The 21026-nt window shown below is 41.3% G+C and overlaps 3 protein-coding genes across 3 annotated transcripts; 1 reads left to right on the top strand and 2 right to left on the bottom strand.

The window, feature by feature from the left end:
• Window positions 1–124: 124 nt before the first annotated feature.
• On the bottom strand, window positions 125–7457 carry LOC148717318 (uncharacterized). The gene is made up of 4 exons (XM_088743826.1): window positions 6850–7457; window positions 5336–5907; window positions 4671–5040; window positions 125–4242 (listed from the first exon to the last, which is right to left on the bottom strand). The coding sequence occupies exons 1-4, from the start codon at window positions 7019–7021 to the stop codon at window positions 302–304; spliced, it is 5055 nt and encodes a 1684-aa protein (XP_088599952.1). The 5' UTR covers window positions 7022–7457; the 3' UTR covers window positions 125–301.
• A 142-nt stretch (window positions 7458–7599) lies between these two features.
• Window positions 7600–11822, bottom strand: LOC111336591 (uncharacterized). Its single transcript, XM_022942721.2, has 3 exons — window positions 10208–11822; window positions 8996–9395; window positions 7600–8395 (listed from the first exon to the last, which is right to left on the bottom strand). Exons 1-3 carry the CDS (start codon window positions 11483–11485, stop codon window positions 7836–7838), a joined length of 2238 nt encoding a protein of 745 aa, XP_022798456.2. The 5' UTR covers window positions 11486–11822; the 3' UTR covers window positions 7600–7835.
• Window positions 11823–12663: 841 nt separating this feature from the next.
• On the top strand, window positions 12664–20957 carry LOC111336588 (transcription elongation factor A protein 1). The gene is made up of 7 exons (XM_022942716.2): window positions 12664–12855; window positions 14464–14644; window positions 15729–15965; window positions 17232–17270; window positions 17807–17961; window positions 18045–18263; window positions 20360–20957. The coding sequence occupies exons 1-7, from the start codon at window positions 12712–12714 to the stop codon at window positions 20366–20368; spliced, it is 984 nt and encodes a 327-aa protein (XP_022798451.2). The 5' UTR covers window positions 12664–12711; the 3' UTR covers window positions 20369–20957.
• Window positions 20958–21026: the final 69 nt, after the last annotated feature.

The raw sequence follows: 21026 nt of genomic DNA, 5'->3' as shown, positions 1-21026 counted from the left end.
TTTTGCGGTTAACTAAGAAACATTCCTCAGAAAAAGGTCTCTAAGGCAAGACGACTTTTCCCCTATGATCTTGTTTCATTTTTTGACCATGGGAAGCAAAGGGTACGGGAAACTTAACCATCAATGCAGGAAAATTGTACTACTCTTTTAATGCTTGTTTCACACCGTCACTTTCACTTATTAGGTTCCATTACTTTGATAATTCGTCTTTTCTCTCAAGCTGATTGTATCACCAGATTTCTGACTAGGGGCACCTAACAGTTACAGCTCAGCAATGAGTACTTATCCCGACTATTTATCTCTATCCTTGGTCCGATGTGTAGCTATCTTCGTGTAATTTGTTATAAGGCAGTTCAGTCTCAGACAAGTTCGAGCTCGAATCTGTTGAAGTGCTGGAATCGTCTGTTGAGGAAGTAGTGGTCGGGTGTTTCTGAAGAACTTGGGAATCTTGAGGGAGATCGCGTAGATTCACATATTGGATGTGTTCATCGTTTTTCACCAAGAGAGGCGCGATGTCATCAGGGACTGAAGTTTTAGTCAGGTCTTCATCTGCATTAGAGTCGTAATCATTTTCGCATTTACATTCTTCTTCCTCGTCCTGAATCAGCTCAAAGTCTTGACAGATTATGCCAGATATTGAATTATCACTCTGTTTACTAGTTAGGTCGTCGAGCTTAGATTCAGTTAACAAATCAGACTCAATCTCGCTCACGGAATTCCCAGTCGCCGACAAATCTGCTCCACTTAGGACCGGGTTTGCTTCCATACCCTGAAGTTCATTTTCAACGCAATCTTTGAGTTTCATGTCTCTTTTATGTCTATTGTCTATCTTCGCTTTGGGTTGTGCACTGTCTACCTGGTCAGTAGTCCTAACATCTGCTGTAAATGTTTCCACCCGCTCATGTTCTTTCACATTAATCCCGAGTGGATTAGTATCCTCCTCATTAGTCATGATGGTGGAGTCTGTTCGTTTTCGGTAGAACTGCTTAGGTGGTGGAAGAAGTTTGAGAGGAATACCGTGGTCATCGGCTGAGGTTATTATGTCCACTGCGTCAGAAAAAATCTGAAGTGGAGGAAATAGATTCTCTTGATCATTAGTGTGGGGATCCTGAGTCTTACTCTCCGCTTTTGAGGAAATCTTGGTCGAGGCATTTTCAAACCTTGAACTGCCTTCAGAAGACGATTCACTTTCAACGTCCATCTCAAAAATTAAGCTTTCTTCGCTTGAATTGAATATCGTCCAGTTGCTCTGAATAGTCAACCGTCGGTATGTATCCGTTATATTTTCCGATGTGGCCAAAGTAGATCCTCCAAGATCAGTTTCTGTGGCTTCATTCTCGGGGTATGATGTCACAATGTTCTGTTGTTGAGGGCCTTGGTCAGGAGCAACCAAGTTGTCTTTACAATAGAGTTGATCAACTTGTCGAGGAGATTTATCTGATGTGGTTGAGATGTGTGATAAATTCTTTCTTTCCGATGAAATCGCGTCCGGTTCTTCGGCTTTGAACTGCTCCAGGATAATGGACGTTTCTGTCTGCGGACAGGAAGACAGGAATCGTTCCTGTTGTGTTAGAGATTCATCAAGGCCCTGAAATGGATTCTGTGACTGAACTGGAATACCCTCAGGTGATGGCTGAAATGGGTTGTGTTTATCTGTTTCCAAGAATAAGTTTTCTGCTCCTAAGATTGGGTTTTTAAGCTGTTCCACTGTTTTTTGATCAATAAGAACGTCAGATATTTGCACTTCACCGGTTTCTGTTACAGATTCCAATAGTTCTTGCGATTCGGCTGGGTTTGCGGGATGGCAAAATCCCTCTGGCTGTGGAATTCTCATCGATTCAGGCTGACAGTAATTGTGCTCTTTTTCTGATCGGATCTCCGTGGTACTCTCTCGATCTCGTTCGTTTAAGTTTGGACCCATCTTTTCAAATTGCTGGCCAGCCTCTTGTGAAATCACATCCTGGTAGAAATTCTCCTCTTCTAATGATGGAGGGTGACTCGTGGCAGATGCTCGGGAAGAGCCGCACACTTGAATAGCTTGAAGCCTCGTTATATGGAGATGCTGCTGACATTGACTTTGCCTGGAGACATCTGTCTCTTGTAAATGCGATTGCGGTATTTTGGGTTCACAGATAGGTGATGGTTCTGGTTGGCCAACGATTACATCCACAGGAGAGTTTGTATGACCTACTTGACCTTCATTTGTCATAACGCCAACCACATCAATAGGTTCACTTACATTATGTAAGTCACCTAATGATTTAGCACTATTCGAAATGGAAGAGTTGGTCCCACTTGAAAGTTTGGAGGGAAAAGCTTCCGTGGATTCACACATATTCCAAAGACTCCATTCGTTAAGGACAAGTTCTTGTCCTACTTCAGAGGAGGAGGAACATCTGCTGCGATTTCTGCTAAAAGATTCCCGAGAGGGTGTAGGGCTGATCATTTCATTGACGTCTTTCCAACTCTCTAAACCGTGGTCTCTGCCTTGACTCGTCTCACGGATTTTTGAGTATGACGGAGTCGTTACTGATACATCGTTTGGTGCACAGACTTCTGACAAGCTCTGGGCTGGCGTACGTGGAGTGTGGATCGGTGTTGGTGCTGTTGTGAGAAAGGCACTTGGAGGGGTTTGGTGCGGAGTTGGTGCAGGGGTGTTTCGAGAGCTTGACCACGCACGAACCGGTGTTAGTGGTACGCTGTGACTTGCGGAATAGAGAGGTGTTAAAGGCAAACTCTGAAGGGCTGGAGAGAAAACAGCCCTTTGGTCGGCTTCATCATCATCCCCATTTTCCCCTTGCTGGATCTGGCGAGCAGCAACTGCTTCAAGGCGCTCACTTAACTCGTTAAGCTGATCAATAATGGCAAGATGTAATTTTTCTTTTCTTTGAGCAAGGAGTAGGTCTTTAGGAGAGACATCTTTGGTTGCTTCTTCTAAATAGAGCTCAGGGTCATCGGTATCTGATTTTATGACAGAAATTGAGGCATTTCTTAGATCTTCGTTTGCATCAGTTTTTAATGCAACTAGCTGTCCAGTCCGTGGAATTGAAGGGGGTGGCGGGATACGAACAAGTTGGAACACCTCTTCACCACTTTCCAACTCAGTTGAGCTGTTGTCTACTAAGAGAGTCCTTGTACACTCTTCAGCGGACCCTAATGCTTCTCCATCACCTTCTGTTCCTTCAACATTCGGCACAAACACAATCTCGATATTATCATCAATCACGCCCGAAATGTTATCCGTGTCACTATCATCGTCTGTTAGAGCATCCACGAGGCCAATTCTCCTTTTAATATGGCTCTCTGGTGGAGGGGGAAGCTTAACCAACTCTACATCAGACTCTGCGCTCATATCATCCAAAGTCAATGCTTCTGGTAGGATTGCCTCGGTATTTTCGAGCTCCATTTGTTGGGGTTCAATACTCAGAAATACATCGGTGACGTCACTAATCGCTTCCTCAATGCCTCCTGCTTCCGAAACAGTCGGTATATTACTGGTTAGGCCAACTGTAGCATCATGCTTATCGGAGGCCCCCAACAGGTTTTCCAGGTCATCCCCTTCTCGCATTATTATGTCTTCATCTGGTCTTTGGATTCCTCCTTCCTCAGGATGTGGCTTTTCCATACTTGCACTTACTAGATAAGCGATGGACTCGCTTGTCTCTGCTGAATCGTTTGTTTCGCCGACGGGAGCTTGTAAACCCGAAGATGAAGTAAGATTCCTTGGCATTTCTAACGATGACAGCATTGACCCAGAAACCATATCGCTTGGTTGTGATTGGGAGGACAGGGTTGCCTTTGAGATACCACTTATGTCTGACCTGTTCCGTTGGTGGGCCGTTCCTCCACCTGTGCTCGACAAATTATCGACAGCTCTTCGATACACATTTTCCATCTCTGTCTTACTTGCCATCTGTCCTTGAAAAGGCTCTAAAAAATTCGCTCTTGAATCCTCTCTGCGGAAACCATCGAATCTTTGGTATGAATTCATTTCCACAGGTTCAAGGTTAGAGAGTGACACACCAGGCTCGGTAACAAACATCCCACTCAGGGTGTCCACCACGCTCACAGAATGAATGCTAAGCGATGGATCGTACACCTCTCTTCTCCCGTCTTCCTCCTTGTGTGTCAAATCTGGACGAATTCTTTGAACAAGGTAGATCAGACTCACACCAACGAGAACAGAACAAGATGAAACAAAGAATGCAGTAGTAAAGGAATTCGTGGACTTGTACAGTTCTCCTGTAATTTAAAATGCGAGTGAATATATGAGAAAAATACAAGCCCATGATGACAAATCAAGGGGCAAGGTATGTTTGAAGAACGTGTTCCTCGCCGTGGTTCTTAACAATAGAAATTTACTCAAAGACTATGATGCTTCTTAATTATAGTGATCTTCTCGTGCAAGTATAGAACAACCACAACATGCGGTACTTCAAAAGTGTTCCCATAGCTTTGAGTAATTTTTGATAATGTGAATTGAAAAAATTCCAAAAGAAGTGAGGCCTAGGATCGGGTATCATTTGAACTGGTAAAAAACTGTTTGTACACGGTTGTTTGAAAGAGATTTCGCCTTAAAGACCCTTGTCATCCGTTATGTAATAAGACGGGATTTGTTTAAAAAAAACTGTGATACGACGATCCATAAGCTTCAGTTTTTGTAGTCTCACCTAAAACAGGAGGTCCCAAGGTTAAAGGAAATGCCACCAAGCCGTACTGGATGCCAATTGCTTTGGCCATTAGTTCTTTTCCAACAATGTCTTGAGTGATAAGTGGAACCGTCACTACAAAACAACCGTCAAAGAATCCAGCAACTAGTGCGTACGCGAGCAAGCCATGATAACTCCTTGCAGCGGTGACACACATGGAAGACACACTCAAAACAGTGGCGGAAATGACAAAAATATACAACCGTCTGACTCGCGGAAGATCTGCCAAACGGCCGCATAGAAGTTTACCAAATATGGCTGATAATGAGAGATAGCCAAGCAAAAGAGCCCCTTGGGAGACAGGGATACCATGTGACAAGGCCATCCGGACCTAGAAAAAAAACAAGAAAACATCGTGATGTAACAATACATTTGGAGGATCGTTTGGGTAACCTGTGCAGATAGGATAAAAGTGGCCGCCGTAATTGTACTGTCCATTGTATTCCAAAAGCATGCAAAAGATTAGACATGAGATACCAATGCCGGAATATTTTGTTAGTGACTCAATTGTGGTGATAATAGCGTTAAATGTTTCTACATGGTGGTGAACAAATACTAAGGAATGTTGACCACTCAGTTTCATTTTCTAAATGCGATGTTCTGTTACAATGATGAACTGTACTCACCAAGTACGTGTAAGGAAAAAAATAGGCGAACAAGATAAAGGACAGGGACACCAACCACATGGGAAAAGCTCGGTCTCTCCATGGTCGAGGATCAATGAGACCTTTCAACCGACATAGCAGACTTCGTCTTTCGAATGGTAAATACTCGACTGGTGGTGGAATGTAAGTGCATCCGCACAAGAACGTCATGGCGGAAAACACGCTTAATACGCGCATTCCCCCGCGCCAGCCGTACTTTTCGTCAAGTTCCTGAAGCATCACGTTGAAGATGAGTGTTCCAAAGCCGGCGCCGGTCATGGTAATTCCATTAGCAAGAGAAACGTTCCTATTGAAGTAAAACCGCAGGACGAGTAGCCCAGAAAAGAACAAGAAGCTGCCCCCAGTTCCCCACAAAACGCCAAATGTGAAGTACATGGTGGAGATACTTGGTGCAAATGACGTCACCAGTAAAGAGAAGGTAGTCAGGACACTTCCGGCGCATGCCATGACCCGGCATCCAAAATGTTCACAGAGGGCTGTAGTGATGGGTCCAATGACGAAAAGGAATCCGTAACCCAAGGACCCCACCCATGCTGTTGACGAATTGGACCAAACGAATTTTATTATTAGAGAGATTTAACAACGCGTTTACGTTCTACGTGAACGGCAAGAGTGACCGCATGACCTTGTTTTTTCTGCCATATTTTCGCGTTTGCCGATTGCGCTTTGCCGATCTTACATGAAAGTAACCTGTTTCGCGTTTGTTGTGTGCGTAAAGTTTTCTTCACCTATTCTCTCACAGAGCAAAAGTTAGTTTCCGGTAAAAGGGCGCCAGAATTATTCCTTGTAAGGCATACAAGGGCGCCTTCGAATCCACCATGACGTAAGCTCACGCAAAGCTAAAGCAACAAGGTTAACGCTATTCTAGGTGAAACGTGAAAGGGTAAGCTAACGTTTGCCGCTTCACGTAAACGCAGTGCTAAATCTCTCTTTTATGTTGTTCGAAAGACGGTACACATAAGGCATCTTTTGGAACGAAAGTAGATGGTTTGGACTTAAAATAATTTTGTTGCCACGTAGGACATGCTTTTAATGGTAGTACCAATTAACAAAGGTTGGCCGGCACGGGTTACACTTGTTGGGGATGGAGAAAAGGAAAGATGCTTCCCTACAAGGTGCATAAACCGTGTAGACCTTTACATTTGCGAAGTTCGTGCACTCGCTATAGGAAATTAAAATTAATTGTCAGAGTACATTGTTAAAATACCGGTTTTCGTTCCTGGACATTGTTTTGCTTCAGAAATACACACATGTACACATTCACCACATTAAGTTACTAATTCTTTTAGCAAAACAGAATGAAACGGTTACGCGTGCAAAAACTGTTACAATTTAATATCTGTTCGGCTTCTTTTCGCGAAAACATAGATTGTTGTGAATTACGCGGCAAATGCGAGGTAAATTTTGAAAGTTTGATTATGCGCGCAAGGAAAGCAAGTACCTAAATCAGAATTGCTCTGCGCAACACAGCTCACCTGTCGCTGATTCACCAGATTTAAAATCATTTAGAAGTGCAATGAAAAGTGTTCCAAAGGACTGTATAGTCCCAAATATGACGCCTTGGACGAAAAACGAAGCGACACACACGACCCAAGCCCAGCCTGCATCTACCTGGTACCGGCAAAATCTCCTAGCTACAGCAAACATATTGCGGTACTTCACAGCCTGTTTTGCCGCATGACGTGTCACGATCAGCCGATAAATAGCGGAAATCACTCCGACGGAAAAGTCTTCTTAACCCATGATTAGTTATTTGCCAAGTAAAGCTTCGAAGACCTTCGTCTATGATTTATGTCGTAGGTTCTAATTTTTAATTAATTCGCAGTTGAAACGCGCGTGCGCATGTGATGTATACGAGTAACAGTCGATGGCGTGGTCTGATGGTCGGGATGAGAGGGTGTCATGAGTAACGCTGTTGTGGATTACAATGAATACCGGTAGCTTATTGACATTATAAAGATTTCAGTGAAATCTTGTTTCATTTAACTCTGAGTTTGACTTCTGCTGAAGGCGTCAAACATAAGTCAGTATTGCTAACAACAATCCTTTACAGAAGTATACTCCCATGAACCGACGATTACACCTCAAGACCAACTATATGGAGTGGCATTATGAACTAATTTCGTCGACTGGAGATGCGCACTACCAACATAAACGGTAAACAAAGAGGATGTTGGGGACAAAAAGAAACAATAATCAACAAAGACAACAAGACTAACTTGGAATGCCCTCAACAAGAAACATGTATTGGATTTATATACAATCCCTCATCTCAAAAAGGGCGTTTTTCTCGAGATGGCAGCAGTGTCAACATACAGGTAGGCTCAGTTTTGTTTCCAATTCATATCTTGCTTTGCCTTCAGTCCTGTCAGTATTCAGAGACACTAGAGTATGGTGTCAGTGGGTGAAAAACTTGGTGTGTTGACGTTTTTTCACCAACTGACTTAAAAGCTGTTTTAACTCAAGCTTTTTGTTGATGTTTTTGATTTGATCTCGGACTATTAGCAATTCGCACATGCTCTATCACTTGCGTATCACCTGGACTGTGTTTTCCTGCGAATTTGCTTAAATGGCTTTCAACAGTACTCAGGTTCCTCCTAAACAAACTGTCATTACTCATATCGATGCATTGAAGTGGTGCCAAAATCCTACGCACACGACCACCCTCGGGTGGCCATGCCAACCACTGAAACATCACGGGAACGACCGGTTTGTTCATTGATTCAGCGAGGCTGAGATCCTTTATGCAGTTTTCGGAGCAAACATACTTGGGTGTCACGCAACACACGACAGCTGCAGCGGCCTTGATGTTTCGCTGAATCTGACTCTGTGAGTTCTCGTGGGTTGGTGATTTTCCTGAGGCGTGACGCTTATTTGCGCTACTCACGTCAGTCCAGCACTGGAATCCGTGACTTTCCAAATACTGAACAAGTACTTGTACTTTATTTTGTACATCCCAGTGGTAACTGAGGAAAAGGCTTGGACGTGGAGATGTGTCTTCCATTTTGACGTAGCTCGTCTCTACAAAGGAAAACAGTTGACGGTCATTGTTTAGGGTGTACCTCCTAGGGTGTGCTGTACCTCTAATTCTCGCCCGCCTCGACTAGCTCCTGCTATTTGCGGGCGTGAACGGTCTTCATGAACACGAAAGTGTAAATTAGATCAACAATAATTAGATTAATTTGTAATTTTCTTATTAAGCTTTCTTTCTTATTAAGCTTCCATAAACTGTAACTGTTAGGGTAGCCACCCCACAATATTTTGAGAGTCCTACAATTTAGATTGATCTGTTGCTGTTTCCGTGGCAAGATTGCGCAACTGGAGCTGGTACTTGTAGGTTTACTTTTCAGTAAACAACGAATGACAAACACAGAAACTTCACCTGAATGCATTTACCTTTTTAACCAAATCTTGAATAAAAACGACTTGACAACACTTGCCATAACAAAACCTTTATGCGCATTTTGATTTCTCGCATCCTGATAACTATAAAGCTGTGAAACGTTTTCCTTTGCAATAATTTGTGCTACCAACTTCGAGTCACTTTTCCTTCAATATGTAACGAGGGATTTTCAAGACTCTCAGATGAAAGAGAACGTGGAGGAAGTTAGTATCACCTACCAGGGACTGCTGCCATCACTCTCAGGGGCTTTAGACCCTCAAACATTCTATCCAAGAATTCTTGCTCCAAGATCACGGCGGGCATGTTTCGAAAAGGTTTCAAGCGGTACAACAGTATGGCAACACTGTCTTCGTAAAGATTATCTTGAAAATTTACCGCAGGGCAGCTTCCCAGGATGGCTTGCAGGTTGGGCCGAAGTTTTTCCCACGAGTTGGCTGTCATGGCAACTAAAAGACGTTTTCCTAACCAATCAGCAAAAAGGACCTCGTTGTAGACAAACAGTGACGTAGCAGCTGCTGTGGAAAGGAGGATGATCACATGATTAGAGGAAGCCAAATGTTGAGAGTTGAGTTGTAGGAATTCGTCCTTGGATTGTCCGAGTCGCTCGTGTTTAAACACCTGAAAATCACAGGGATAAACAAATTAATTTTATCATACAATTACAGTGGCTTTGGTTCAACGTATTTAATCTGCTTTCTAGGCAATACTGATCTTCAAGCTATTGATGCATGGGTACTTTTGAACCCTACGATCACTAACAATACAAAAATTTTGTATTGTTAGACCGCAAAAAACCAGGCACGGATCAGTAGATCAGGCACCCATTTCTCAAATAAATAGGAACTGCACCGTAGACGCAAAAAAGTTAAATAAACGCAGCGACGATTTTAAATAAATTTATCTGAAAAAATTAAGTTCATCCTTATTTCCAAGCCCCTCCCGCCTCCAATATTTCTCCAACACAGCGCAAGTGTGACTGTCACGCGTAGGCGAAAAGTACGAGGCTGCTTCCTGTTGATAAACAGCTTATGCGAATCGCTAAATGCCTGAATGCAGCTATCAAATTAAACAGATTTGACTTTTGTCATTAATTAAGCAAGCCAGTCGAAACTTGATAAACAAAACTTATATAAAATCGAAAAGTAAAACAGCTTATCTCTCACTGCCTTATCCTTGTGAGTTAGCAAGTGAATGCCAATTTTGGTTACTTTGTTCCGCGTTCGTACAAAGGGGTAAGCAAAGTCAAAATAAGTAGCTTTGGTCTGAACAGAACAAAATAATAAATTAGTCTCTCGCTAATGGGATAGAAAAACGATATTTGTACCGTCAGTTGAGCAATCACAAATCCTTTGACATGTTAATTAACCTTACATACAACACAATAGCGTGACTCTTTATTAATCTGCTAATTGCAAATTTCTAATTTTTACCTTGAGGTTTTTCTGCACTAAGTCCGCTCTAAGATTGTGATAAAACCGGACATCACTGGGATCGCAGATAACATAGACAGAATCGTCTTTGACTTTGCTCTTTTTACACTTCAAAGACCAATTTCCTTTGAGTTGTTCTTGTTCTTCTTGAATTTTCCTGGCTTCTTGCAAAAGTTTCTTTCGAGCGACTCGACTGTCAATATTTAAATGAGTTTCCATGTCAGTTTCTCTCATTGAAACCAACAAGAAGCCGTCGATTTCGTTCTCTTCGAAGCTTAGCGCACAATGTGCTTGCATTTTAAACGAAGCCAGCCAGGCCTGTACATCGTGGATGTTCCACGAAGATACTGGTTTTTGTCTGTCAAATTTCAAAACGTCTGGCTCCCTTGGAGGAGTGGGAACGCGCAGGCCGAATAAAGGGGCATACTTCTCTAGGGTTTCGCTGAATTTGCCTACCACTACTGAGGAAAGTTCGCCCACACTTGAAGCAGAGTGCTTACTTAGATCAAGCACTCGCTCCGCCAACTGTTTGTATTCTTGAGGAAGCTTGACAGACAAGTTAATACAGAATAATTTTACAGGCTTTTCAACCTCTTCATTGCCCTCTTTCTCCTCGTCCCGATGGAGTAATATTCGCCCTTCATGACAACAAATCAGCGAGTTGAAGTAGGACTCAGATAAGAACATAACAGCTGCACGGCACTTTTCGACAATCTCTAATCTCTGCTGATAGCAAGATGGACTCTGTATGGGCTGGCTATCGTCTTTATCGAACCAAATATCATCGCAGAATCCGATATTTTTCAGTTCTTTAATGGTGTAGGAAATAAAGCGTTTTTCTGAGAAACTCGCCTCCGGCGCATATGATACAAATATCGCTCTTCTTTTTGCTCTTCGTGGACTGACTAATTTAGTAGGCGATGTTGCTTCGTAGGATCCTTCGGTCGAACTTGCGTTTTCAGAGATGTTTTCTCTGCTACTTTCTTTGTAGTTAAGCAGCCCTTTAGGGACTTCGAGTTGCTCGAACGTTGCATTGAGGTCTGTTTGTCCATCATTCACCCTACTGCCCTCACTTTTGCCGTGTAAGTTGTTATTACTGTCGTCGGCTTTCTTATCTTCGACGTCGTTTTCTGCCGAATTTCCAGGGCCGTTCGTGTTCAGGTCCTGTGAAATTGGCACATTACAATTGTCAATATTACCGCTAGTTTCAACCTCATCAGTTTCGAGTGCTTGTTCACTATCGTCTGTTGGCTCTCCAGGCGATTTCTCTTCGTCCATTTTCGTTTATAAAGTGCGGTTAGCCAGAGTTATAAACACATTCTACAAAGACAAATGTTTCCTTGCTTTTGATTATATCTTCTCTCGCCTTCGATCGAGCAAACAAATCTTTCTCCTAGTGATAATACCTTCAACCAATGCGAGCGAAGCAGAAATTGCTAATTAACCATGTTTCCTAGACAACCACTGAAGTCCAAGCTGCGACGAGCGATGGATAGAGACCTCTTACCCGCAAAAAATGTTAAATAAAAAATATGTAGATTATTTTTCTCAAAGCTGACTCTGAATTAAATGCGAACATTCAAGAATGCTTTCGTTGTTCAACTAAATATCAGACAGCGCAACTATAATTCTATTGACCCCAATTCACCTGCCACCGGCCACCCGGTTTGATTAATCGATTTCTGGCCTGTATGCATTCCAGGGGGCTAAGAGGAGGGGTGGGGGGGGGTGAGGGGTACTTGCTTCCCAAAACGGGTTGAATTCTCTGATTTTTTCGGTACGATCAAAAGGAGTGTACCTCACAGGCTAGGCTAAAGTGAGGCGGGAGAAGGGTTTTATTTGAATTGAGGTCCCAAGTGCAAACACTCCCGAAAACCATGATAATAGGGACTTTAAGAAACCACGACGGCGACGCCAAGGAAGACTTCGATTAAGAAATGAATTTCTACTCTTAGTTAGAATTTCAAAAATGGCTGCAGGAGCTTACTGTCTCATACAGCGCCGCAGCTCAACTTCAGTATGACGTATAAAGTAGCCGTTGAGTTCCAAATGGAAATTAAATTAATTTGCCGTCGCGGTTTCGGTTCGCAGACGACGCAAATTTTGGCGATTTCACGTTGTTGTTTTGCATAGGACGGCTAAGAAATGTACAAAGTTTCAAAAGGCACGTGCTGAGCTATTGTTCTGCCAATTAGATCTCTTGTTTTTCCACGTCCTCGTTGCCGTCGCCGTCGTGGTTTCTTAAGGTCCCTACTTACTAGAGGTTACGTGCTGTTTTTTTTTCTGTCTATTTCTTTCGATGTACCCTACCCCACCCTGCTCCTTCCCTAGTAAATGCTACACGTCTTGGACAACACGAAGCCAGGCTGACCTGAAGCGTGAAGATATATCGAAAGGACTTGACAATGCTTATAACATGAACAGTACACATGACCGCTGTCCACGCTCGTGGATGCTTCTAATCGGCACTATTCGGCCATTTCGTCGGCCATGCTACGGCGCGAATGCAGTTCGGCAATGTAGAATTTTTCGATCCCTTTTTGTTTCCCTTCGTAGCTTCATTGAGAAATTATAGCACTATGAATTGCGAGGAAGAAGTTTTCAAGATTGGCAGGCAGCTGGAGAAGATAGTCGGACAAGAAGGAGCAGTAAGCAAAATATTTGTGATCATTTTCGCGGCTACTAGCCGGTGTATATTTTTGGAAATAAGCCTTGATAAACACCACAAAAAAATCCATTCATCAACGTTGTTCGTAAAGCAAAGGTTTGCAAAAATATATACCAGGTAGCTGAGCTATATAAAACGAATGGATTTATGGTTGATTTGTTGGTTTGGTGATCATACCGGAAGCACATGCTGAATTTTCACGTTCGAAGTTTTACGAACACATGTCGAGGATCGAATTTCCGGCTTGAAGACCTTATTAGTGTGCAAGCCCACAAATTAGTATATTTAGCCCTTTGTTTGAAATTCCGTCATTTGACAATCATTTAGTTGTTGTAGAGCTAGGTTTGAAGGATTGGTACTTAATTTGGAAAATATGCCAGCGCGAAAATAAATATTGATTAGCGAGAGAGTTCATTTCGAGCACTTTTGGAAAGTGAAAGAAAAACTACTGAAATTTCAATCCCAGAAATAGAATCTGGGATGAAGTTTTGATGGGCTTTAACCAGCGGTAGTTTATAATGTGGGAAATTTAGTGTTTGAAATAACAACAGGTGTCTTCATACCCAAAATCACCTTGGATGTAACTCTTCCTTTTAAAATCAGTATGATAATAATACTTCAGTGCAACACCTTTCTAAACATGCTTCCAACAATAAGTTTAATTAGTGCTTCTGGTATGCTTTGAACTGATTTTTAAAGAAAGAAAGTTTATGCCTGAATTTAAAAGAAAAAAAAGCAGTCATTCTTTTTATAGGAAAATGAAGAATTACTGCTTTGGTTGTGAAATTTTGATTTCATTTAAATTAGGTTCACTCATCATTTTGTTCTGTTGGATTTTATTGCATTTCAGTGCTGCTCTGAAAGACTCAAGTTTGACTAATGCCCTAGTTGCCCTATCAACTGAGTTCCAAACAACTGGAGCTCTAAAATAGCAACTATTTCTTCGACAGTCTGATTTTATGTGGTTAATGGCCAGAAGTGTACGGTCCATCCTTTTAGATGTAGTAAAATTGATAAATGGAAGTGATCTATCATTTAAACCTAGCTTAATATTACATACCTCAGTTGCCAGTCTATGTTTATATATGTATCCAATAGTCTCCCAATAGATGATATCTAAGACATTGGGAGTTACCTCATGAATAATTGGTCCTGTCTTGATGTTCAAATTTTCAAGTTCATTGAATATAGCAGTTTCTTTGATAACAGCACTACAGCATGTGAAAGTGTAGTGCAATCATCTGGGTGAGTGTAATCTGGAAGTCATTATCAGAGTCAAGTGACTGTGACTTCCACACAGGTTGTTGAGTGACCACCGACAATGGTCTTTCTCAGGACTACACTCACCTGGACGATCACACTACACTTTCACATGTTACCCTTTAGTTCAAACCAATTACTGTAATACTATAGCAACCACACATGTACTTTTCTTAACATTTAAATTAATTAGAAATGTATTCAACAGTAGTTGTTTCCAAGAAAATAAATTTTTGCATTACGAGTTTAAGAAGTAAATTAGTCAGGGATTCTATTCCAAGAGGGACTTACTTGTATTTTATTTTGTTTCTTTACTTGATTATTTCAGATGGATTCTGATAGTGCAGTGGATCTCTTGAAAAGGTTGAAAGACCTGCCCATCACTCTTGAAGTGCTTCAAAAAACTAGAATAGGCATGTCTGTCAACACTCTGAGAAAAAAGAGTGAAAATGCAGACCTACAGACACAGGCAAAGTCACTCATTAAATCCTGGAAAAAACTTTTACCCGGTAAGGAAATAATCTCTTTAAAAAAGAGCAAAGCAGTTTTAACCCTCTCACTCCGAGGATCTTAATAGCAATTCTCTTTACTGTCTGCCATGTCATTCTCATGATGTCTACTCAGAGAATTTGGTATCTGATAAACTTATAATTTCCATTTTATAATTTTGTGGCTACTGCTTCCCATTGGAGGCAAAATCACAGATGTTGTCAAGAGTGAGAGTAAAAATAGAATTCTGATCTTAATCCTATTTGAGGGATTGATGGAACAGTGGAATGGCAGGATGGTAGAATATCCTAGAATGTGGAATGTCTTGTTGTGTGAAACATAATTCTCACAAAAATGGAATTGCAATGAAATAAGAAATTCATATATATTTATCAGGCAAAGTTAAGGAGCATAGTTAAATTAATATTGAAGCTAAGAGATAGACCAATAGAGGAAGAGTGAGGTTTTAGAAGTAGCCCCTATAAATTATCACTACTATTGCTATTGTTATAATTATTACTATCATTATTATTATTATTACTTTTATTACTATCTTTAATATGATTGTTTTTTTAACTTATATCATTGGTTGAGTGTTAATTAGCCTCTATATTCTTGAATCATCTTTCTCTTGTGGAAATGTGTGGGGTGCAGCAGGTTTCCTGTTTTGCATGTGAGACAAATCTTCTGCAACAGTACCTTCCAGCACCATTATACAACCTCTAGCTCTTTCAATGCTATAAAAATTGTGCTATATCAGCAGCCAAATGCAGTCTTGAAACTGCCTATTTTTGTTTATTTTCATCACTTGTTTTCTTGATATTGTATTGATATTATAAGGAGAAATTCTGTCTTGGTCACTCATGGGAGTTAGATAGCTAAGAGTAGGTTTGCTTGTGTGCTTATGCCATACATGTTTTTAAAATGCTATGTATTTTCTAAGTGTTATTTGGATATGGGAATGTGATGTTGACAACATCCAAAAAAAATAAATGGTAATGATGTTTAGGAAACAAGAGTTATTGGAAGACCAATCTGAATAAAAAAAAAAAAGAAACATTTGAAATAGTCAGAAACAGTTTAACTCTTTATTCCATTAAACAGAGAAATCAGGAGGAAAGAATGAAGAGTCAAATACAGATAGAAAAACTCCAAACAGTGATAAATCAAGTCGAAGCAATTCACCTGCAGAAAAAGCAAAGTCGTCCACCACACCAACCACTCCCCAAGAAAACAAAGTTGCCTCATTCCCACCCCCAAAGGTCACAAGTGACTCTGTGCGGGGGAGATGCAGAGAAATGATTGCAAACTCCCTCAAAGTGGAAGAGGGTATTGAACCAAGTAAGTAAAATACTGTTTGTATAATTTTTTTTCTTTTAAGCGACATTGCCTCGTCCACATGTGGCATGGACTTGAAATGGTTCTTCAGCTCCACCATACTGAGATGAAATCAAACTTGTATCTGATGGATTGTTCATCATTCCTCTATTCAACCCCTGGATAAGGATATTTCAACAGTCTCAAGATGCCTCTATTGAATCATGATTTTAAGTGGATAATAGTGAATTGTCAAGGAAACTTCATGGAATGTTGGACAATGAGAGGAGGCAGAAAGCAAAATTGCAATAGAATGTATTACTGAATGGCCCCTGTGGGAGCAACCCCATGGAATACCTCAGTGAAAGTAGACATGTCTAGGGCTGGATGGGTTGATGTGAACCAGTCAGCAAAAAGCTGTCTGGCCCCTCCCCTCTCATAGCCCTCACATAGCTCTTTTGCATTTTCCAAGAATTAGGACTTCGATTTAAAATTTTGAACACCTAATACACTGAATCAAAATATGGCGTCCAAATTGAATTGCCATTGTTCTGGACTGACTAGCCTCTCACACATGTGTTAATCCTTTTGTGTTTCCACATCAAGACGAGGCTAGTAAGTCCAAAACAATGGTAATTCAAATTGGACGCCATATTTCGATTCGGTGAATATAATGGCTTATATGATAAAATGCTTATTGACCGAGTTTGGTTGGGCCAGACAGGATAATATTTGGTCCCTGAATGTCATGACCTTGAGCTGAATGTTTTCCTGTCTAGCCCAACTAAACTCAGTCAATAAGCTCATAGTATCTCATCCAAATGAAATAACTGTTGCCTGGTCTCAGAATGGTTTGATCCCACACCAGCTAAGCCAGTTTTTGTTATTAATGTGTTTAGTGTTTTCTGTTGGCAAGTTCCTGCTGGTCTTACCTGTGGTAACATGTGTATTGTGATCAACATGCCATGGCTAAACGTGTTTGCCATTTACTGTTTTGAACCTGAGTTTTAAACAGACCTGTCTCCTCTCCCCTCCCTGCCTCTCCCTTACCCTCCTCTCCCCTTCCCTCCTCTCCCATCCCCTCCTCTTCCCTCCCCTTTCTCCCCCCCTCAAGATTAGGATGAAAAAAGAGGCACTTAGGGCTTGCTACAAGGATTACTGATCACTTTGATAGTCATTTCTATCATCGTTTATTACTTGTTTACAGCAATGCAACATCTCACCCCTAAATTGTCTAACAACACTAGAAACGTGTCCTGATTAATATTAGAATGTGTGTTTCCTTCACAGCCACCACTCCTGAAGACTTTGCTGCAGCTTGCGAGGAATGTATCCTTCATTCAATATTCATATTTTTCTTCATTTCCTTAGAAAAGGTCAAGAAAATTAAATTATTTGAGAAAATCTTGGAATTTCGATGAAGTGTTAGCAATTATTTTGAAAGTCCCTGCAGTCCTCAAGTAGAATGGCATTTGTGTAGTGTTCACTCAGCTTAGTCTACTTACATGTAAGTGCAACTTCCCTGCTAAGAAATATTTATTTTGACTCAGGCAGGCCGTGTAGGTATTGAAGGGCTCGACACTAACGGTAGCCAACTAGCCACAGAAGTCTGAAGTCTGGCTACGGCCCTGGCAGTAGTCTTTGTGGATCACAACTAATAGGCTCAAGTCACGAAGAAAAACTCGCAAAAACGCTACTGCTCCATCACCATTTTGGAAGGCCAAGTGGAAGCTACTTTGGTTTCCTGTCGTTTTTTATTCATCGCTTCTTTTTTTTCCCCTGTAAAGTTTTATTTTAGGATCTGTTTTTTCTCTTTCTTTGGAAGGATCTGTTCTATGAACTATGTTCCTTAACCTTCTTTGAAGGTATATTTCAAGAGTTTAGAGACACAAATATGAAATATAAACAGCGTGTCAGAAGTCGTGTCAGCAACCTTCGGGATGCAAAAAATCCCCTGCTTAAAGCGAAAGTACTCACTGGTGAGATTTCACCAGAAAGATTTGCAACGATGCCTACAGAGGTAAATATTGTCAAGTTCATTGTATACACAATCATTTTATAGATGAAAGGTTTAAACCAGTTCTGTTGAAATTTCCCCGCTAGGAAATGGCAAGTGACGAGATGAAACAGTTTCGGCAGGAATGTGCCAAAGAGGGGATTCGCGAAGCGCAAGTTGCTAAAAACCAAGGCACAGAAACAGCACTGTTTAAATGTGGAAAGTGTGGCAAGCGCAGGACTACCTACACACAATTACAAACACGAAGCGCTGATGAACCCATGACAACTTTCGTTCTTTGTTTGGAATGTGGAAACCGGTGGAAAGTGAGTACATTTGTTCATGTTTCAATGATTTATGTTTGTCAAGGTGAACTCGCTTGTGTTGAAATCTGCTCTGACAACAGATGCAGTGTTGAGGTACAATTCAAACAAAATAATGCTGAGAAACCAAGTCAAAGGACCTAGTTTTTTAGTTAAGAGTGAAAGATCGTTGCAGAGTACAGGATGTTTGTCGCATTAACTTGGTTAAACCAGATCCCTCGCTTAAATGGAAGGTGGATGAGTTAGGTATTTAGGGGCCTCCACTCTGTTCAACCAAAGCGTATACGGCTGTGGATATGATTCCACTGCTAGATGTGGCAGATCCTCCTTACCCAGTGGTGAGCCCATATTTCAGGCTTTGGCCAACCCTGACTGCATCTGTGCAGCGAAAGTAGAGAGTGAATTGGGGGAACACTTATATAAAAAACGTTTTAAAAGTGCTCAGTAGTGCGAAAAAAATAAATGCCACAGAGCTAATCAAGACCCAGTCTTCAGTTAATGGCAATGTCACAATTCGTATCGACCTCAAATTTTAAAAGCAAGTTCCCTTCCGTAACTGATGAAATTCGCCAAATAAATAACCTCCCTTCGAGTGTAGGTAGGTAAGGTAAAGTCTGTTTTCGAGCCTAGTGGCCCATTAGGCCGGTGCTTAACTCCGGTTTCTGTAGCTTGAAGCGACTAGGAGTATTTCTACTCCCCCCTGGATGGGATGCCAGTCCATCGCAGGGTTACCCCCAGCATTAGATTGCCGGTACCCATTTATACGCCTGGGTGAAGAGAGGTACCTTAAAAAAAGTCCTTATAAAGTCTATCTTCGTATATCTTCAGACCTCGCGTTTCCATGTCCGGCCCTATGTAGTAATCTTTTCAGTTCTAAATTCCACAAACACGCAGCTTTTGTTTTTTGTTTTTGTTTTAACGACATTACCGAGTGTGACTAGACCCGGAAGGGTTAGTGCGAACGGAATACAAGGTCTATACGAGGCACCACCCCTCCCCCCAATTCACCCTGGATAGACACTGCACAAAGATAGACCACAACATCGGGCACTACGTGCTCTACTCTCTTCGAGGAGTGTGTGGGTTTTTTAACGTCCCACAAATTTAAATCACATTTAAGGGCTTGTGAGACGGGACCTCCATTTCTCGTCCCGATCCGAGAAGACTAGAAAGTCTAACCGTTTGCAGATATTATTACAAAGGTAGCACTTTCTACTCAGTTATTTAAAGAGCCTGAGTGTTGGTCCGGCCGGATTTGAACTCTCGACCTCCCGCACAACAGTCCGGCGCTATACCAATTGAGCTAACCGAGAGGCGGTTTATAATGGCGGTTTTATATAGCCAGCGAAAAATTATCCTTCACGAGACACTGTCTCCATGGATACTTTCCGCAGAATTTCGATCAGATAAAACCAATCTTTTTTTATAGTCATACTCAGGCTTGAAAGAGTTCGCAAGTCCGTCCAATACGACGATATATTGTCTCAGCTGCAACAATGTAAATGATATTGTGGTTTCAGAATCGCTATTTGTTCATCGGTATTGTGTCCTTGAAAAAATTAGGCCACCCCAGGAGTCTAAATACATTAGAGTGTATCTAAACAAATATTGTAAATGCGCTCGAGGAGGGGTTGGATGGAGTCTGTTTTAATTACACCAGCGTTTTGCCAGCTGGGCCATGTTAGGCCTACTATTTGCTCAGACGATGGGTTAGCGCTCGAAATGTCAGCTTTAGGGACTCTTCTTAGTGGTCAATTTACAGCATTAGTTCAGTTAATAAAACCAAGTTCTCTTGAAGTGCCCTTCACCCCCTTTATTCATGTTAATGGTTACGTAATTCCGTCTTAAAAAAGTTACGTGTAGCGTTGACTATATCCGCATATTGTGGGTAACGCAGGTCAGATTGTTAATTTTAGTCCTCGAGCGAACACTCGCAGTTAAACTTTAAGATCTAAAATGCCGCGACAATAGTGTTAATCACCATTACGTGCTAGATGTATGAAATAATATCAATTATGTGTAATGAGCACATGTAAAGTAGAGATATCGGGACACCAAAAATAATTAATTAAAACTTTTGTTAACTTCTTTTTTTACAGTTTTGTTGACAACGCAATGTTTTGCAGTATTCATCTTTTTCCCGACCGCGGTCCTCAGTAATGATTTTAGTTCATCAACGCACTGCTTGGTTCATATATATAGGTCGAATTTGCTCAAGACTATCTGCATTCAAGCTATATTTATTAACTGCTAGCTAGAAATCTAGATAGCATCCGTTAGAATTATTCTTGGGGCGCTTCTCGATCGAGTGTCGTAAAGCCAAAACCAAAGTTATCACAACAGCCAATCAGAAGAAAGGAAAATATATTTGAGAACCAATAAGAACTCAAAGGAAGAACTCTCGAACTTCCTGAAGCGCGGGAAAACGCGGGCAACCCTAGTCGTGATTGGTTTTGCTTTAGAATCTGATTGGTTCAGAGAGTGGCGCGGTTTCTAAACCAATCACATAACGAAGTGAAGGAAAACCAAACCAAAGCAATCCAGGATTACTTTCGTCACTCGATTGAAAACTGCTGTAATAGATACTGCGAGTGGAATGCCTTTAGTGATGTAATCTGTGTAAACCATGTGTATGATTAGTTATCATTAAAGTCATAAAAAAACTGAATAAAATAAACCAGAAGTTTCTCTTTGAAATCTTGTTTTACGGGCATACTTCTACTGTAAAATCAAACCGTATTTCAAATTGCCTTATCCACATTTTTT

Source organism: Stylophora pistillata, chromosome 13 (assembly GCF_964205215.1).
Source record: "Stylophora pistillata chromosome 13, jaStyPist1.2, whole genome shotgun sequence".
NCBI classification, from domain to species: Eukaryota; Metazoa; Cnidaria; class Anthozoa; order Scleractinia; family Pocilloporidae; genus Stylophora; species Stylophora pistillata.
Note: the sequence above shows the minus strand (reverse complement) of the source record. Positions and strands in the feature narration are given on the sequence as shown.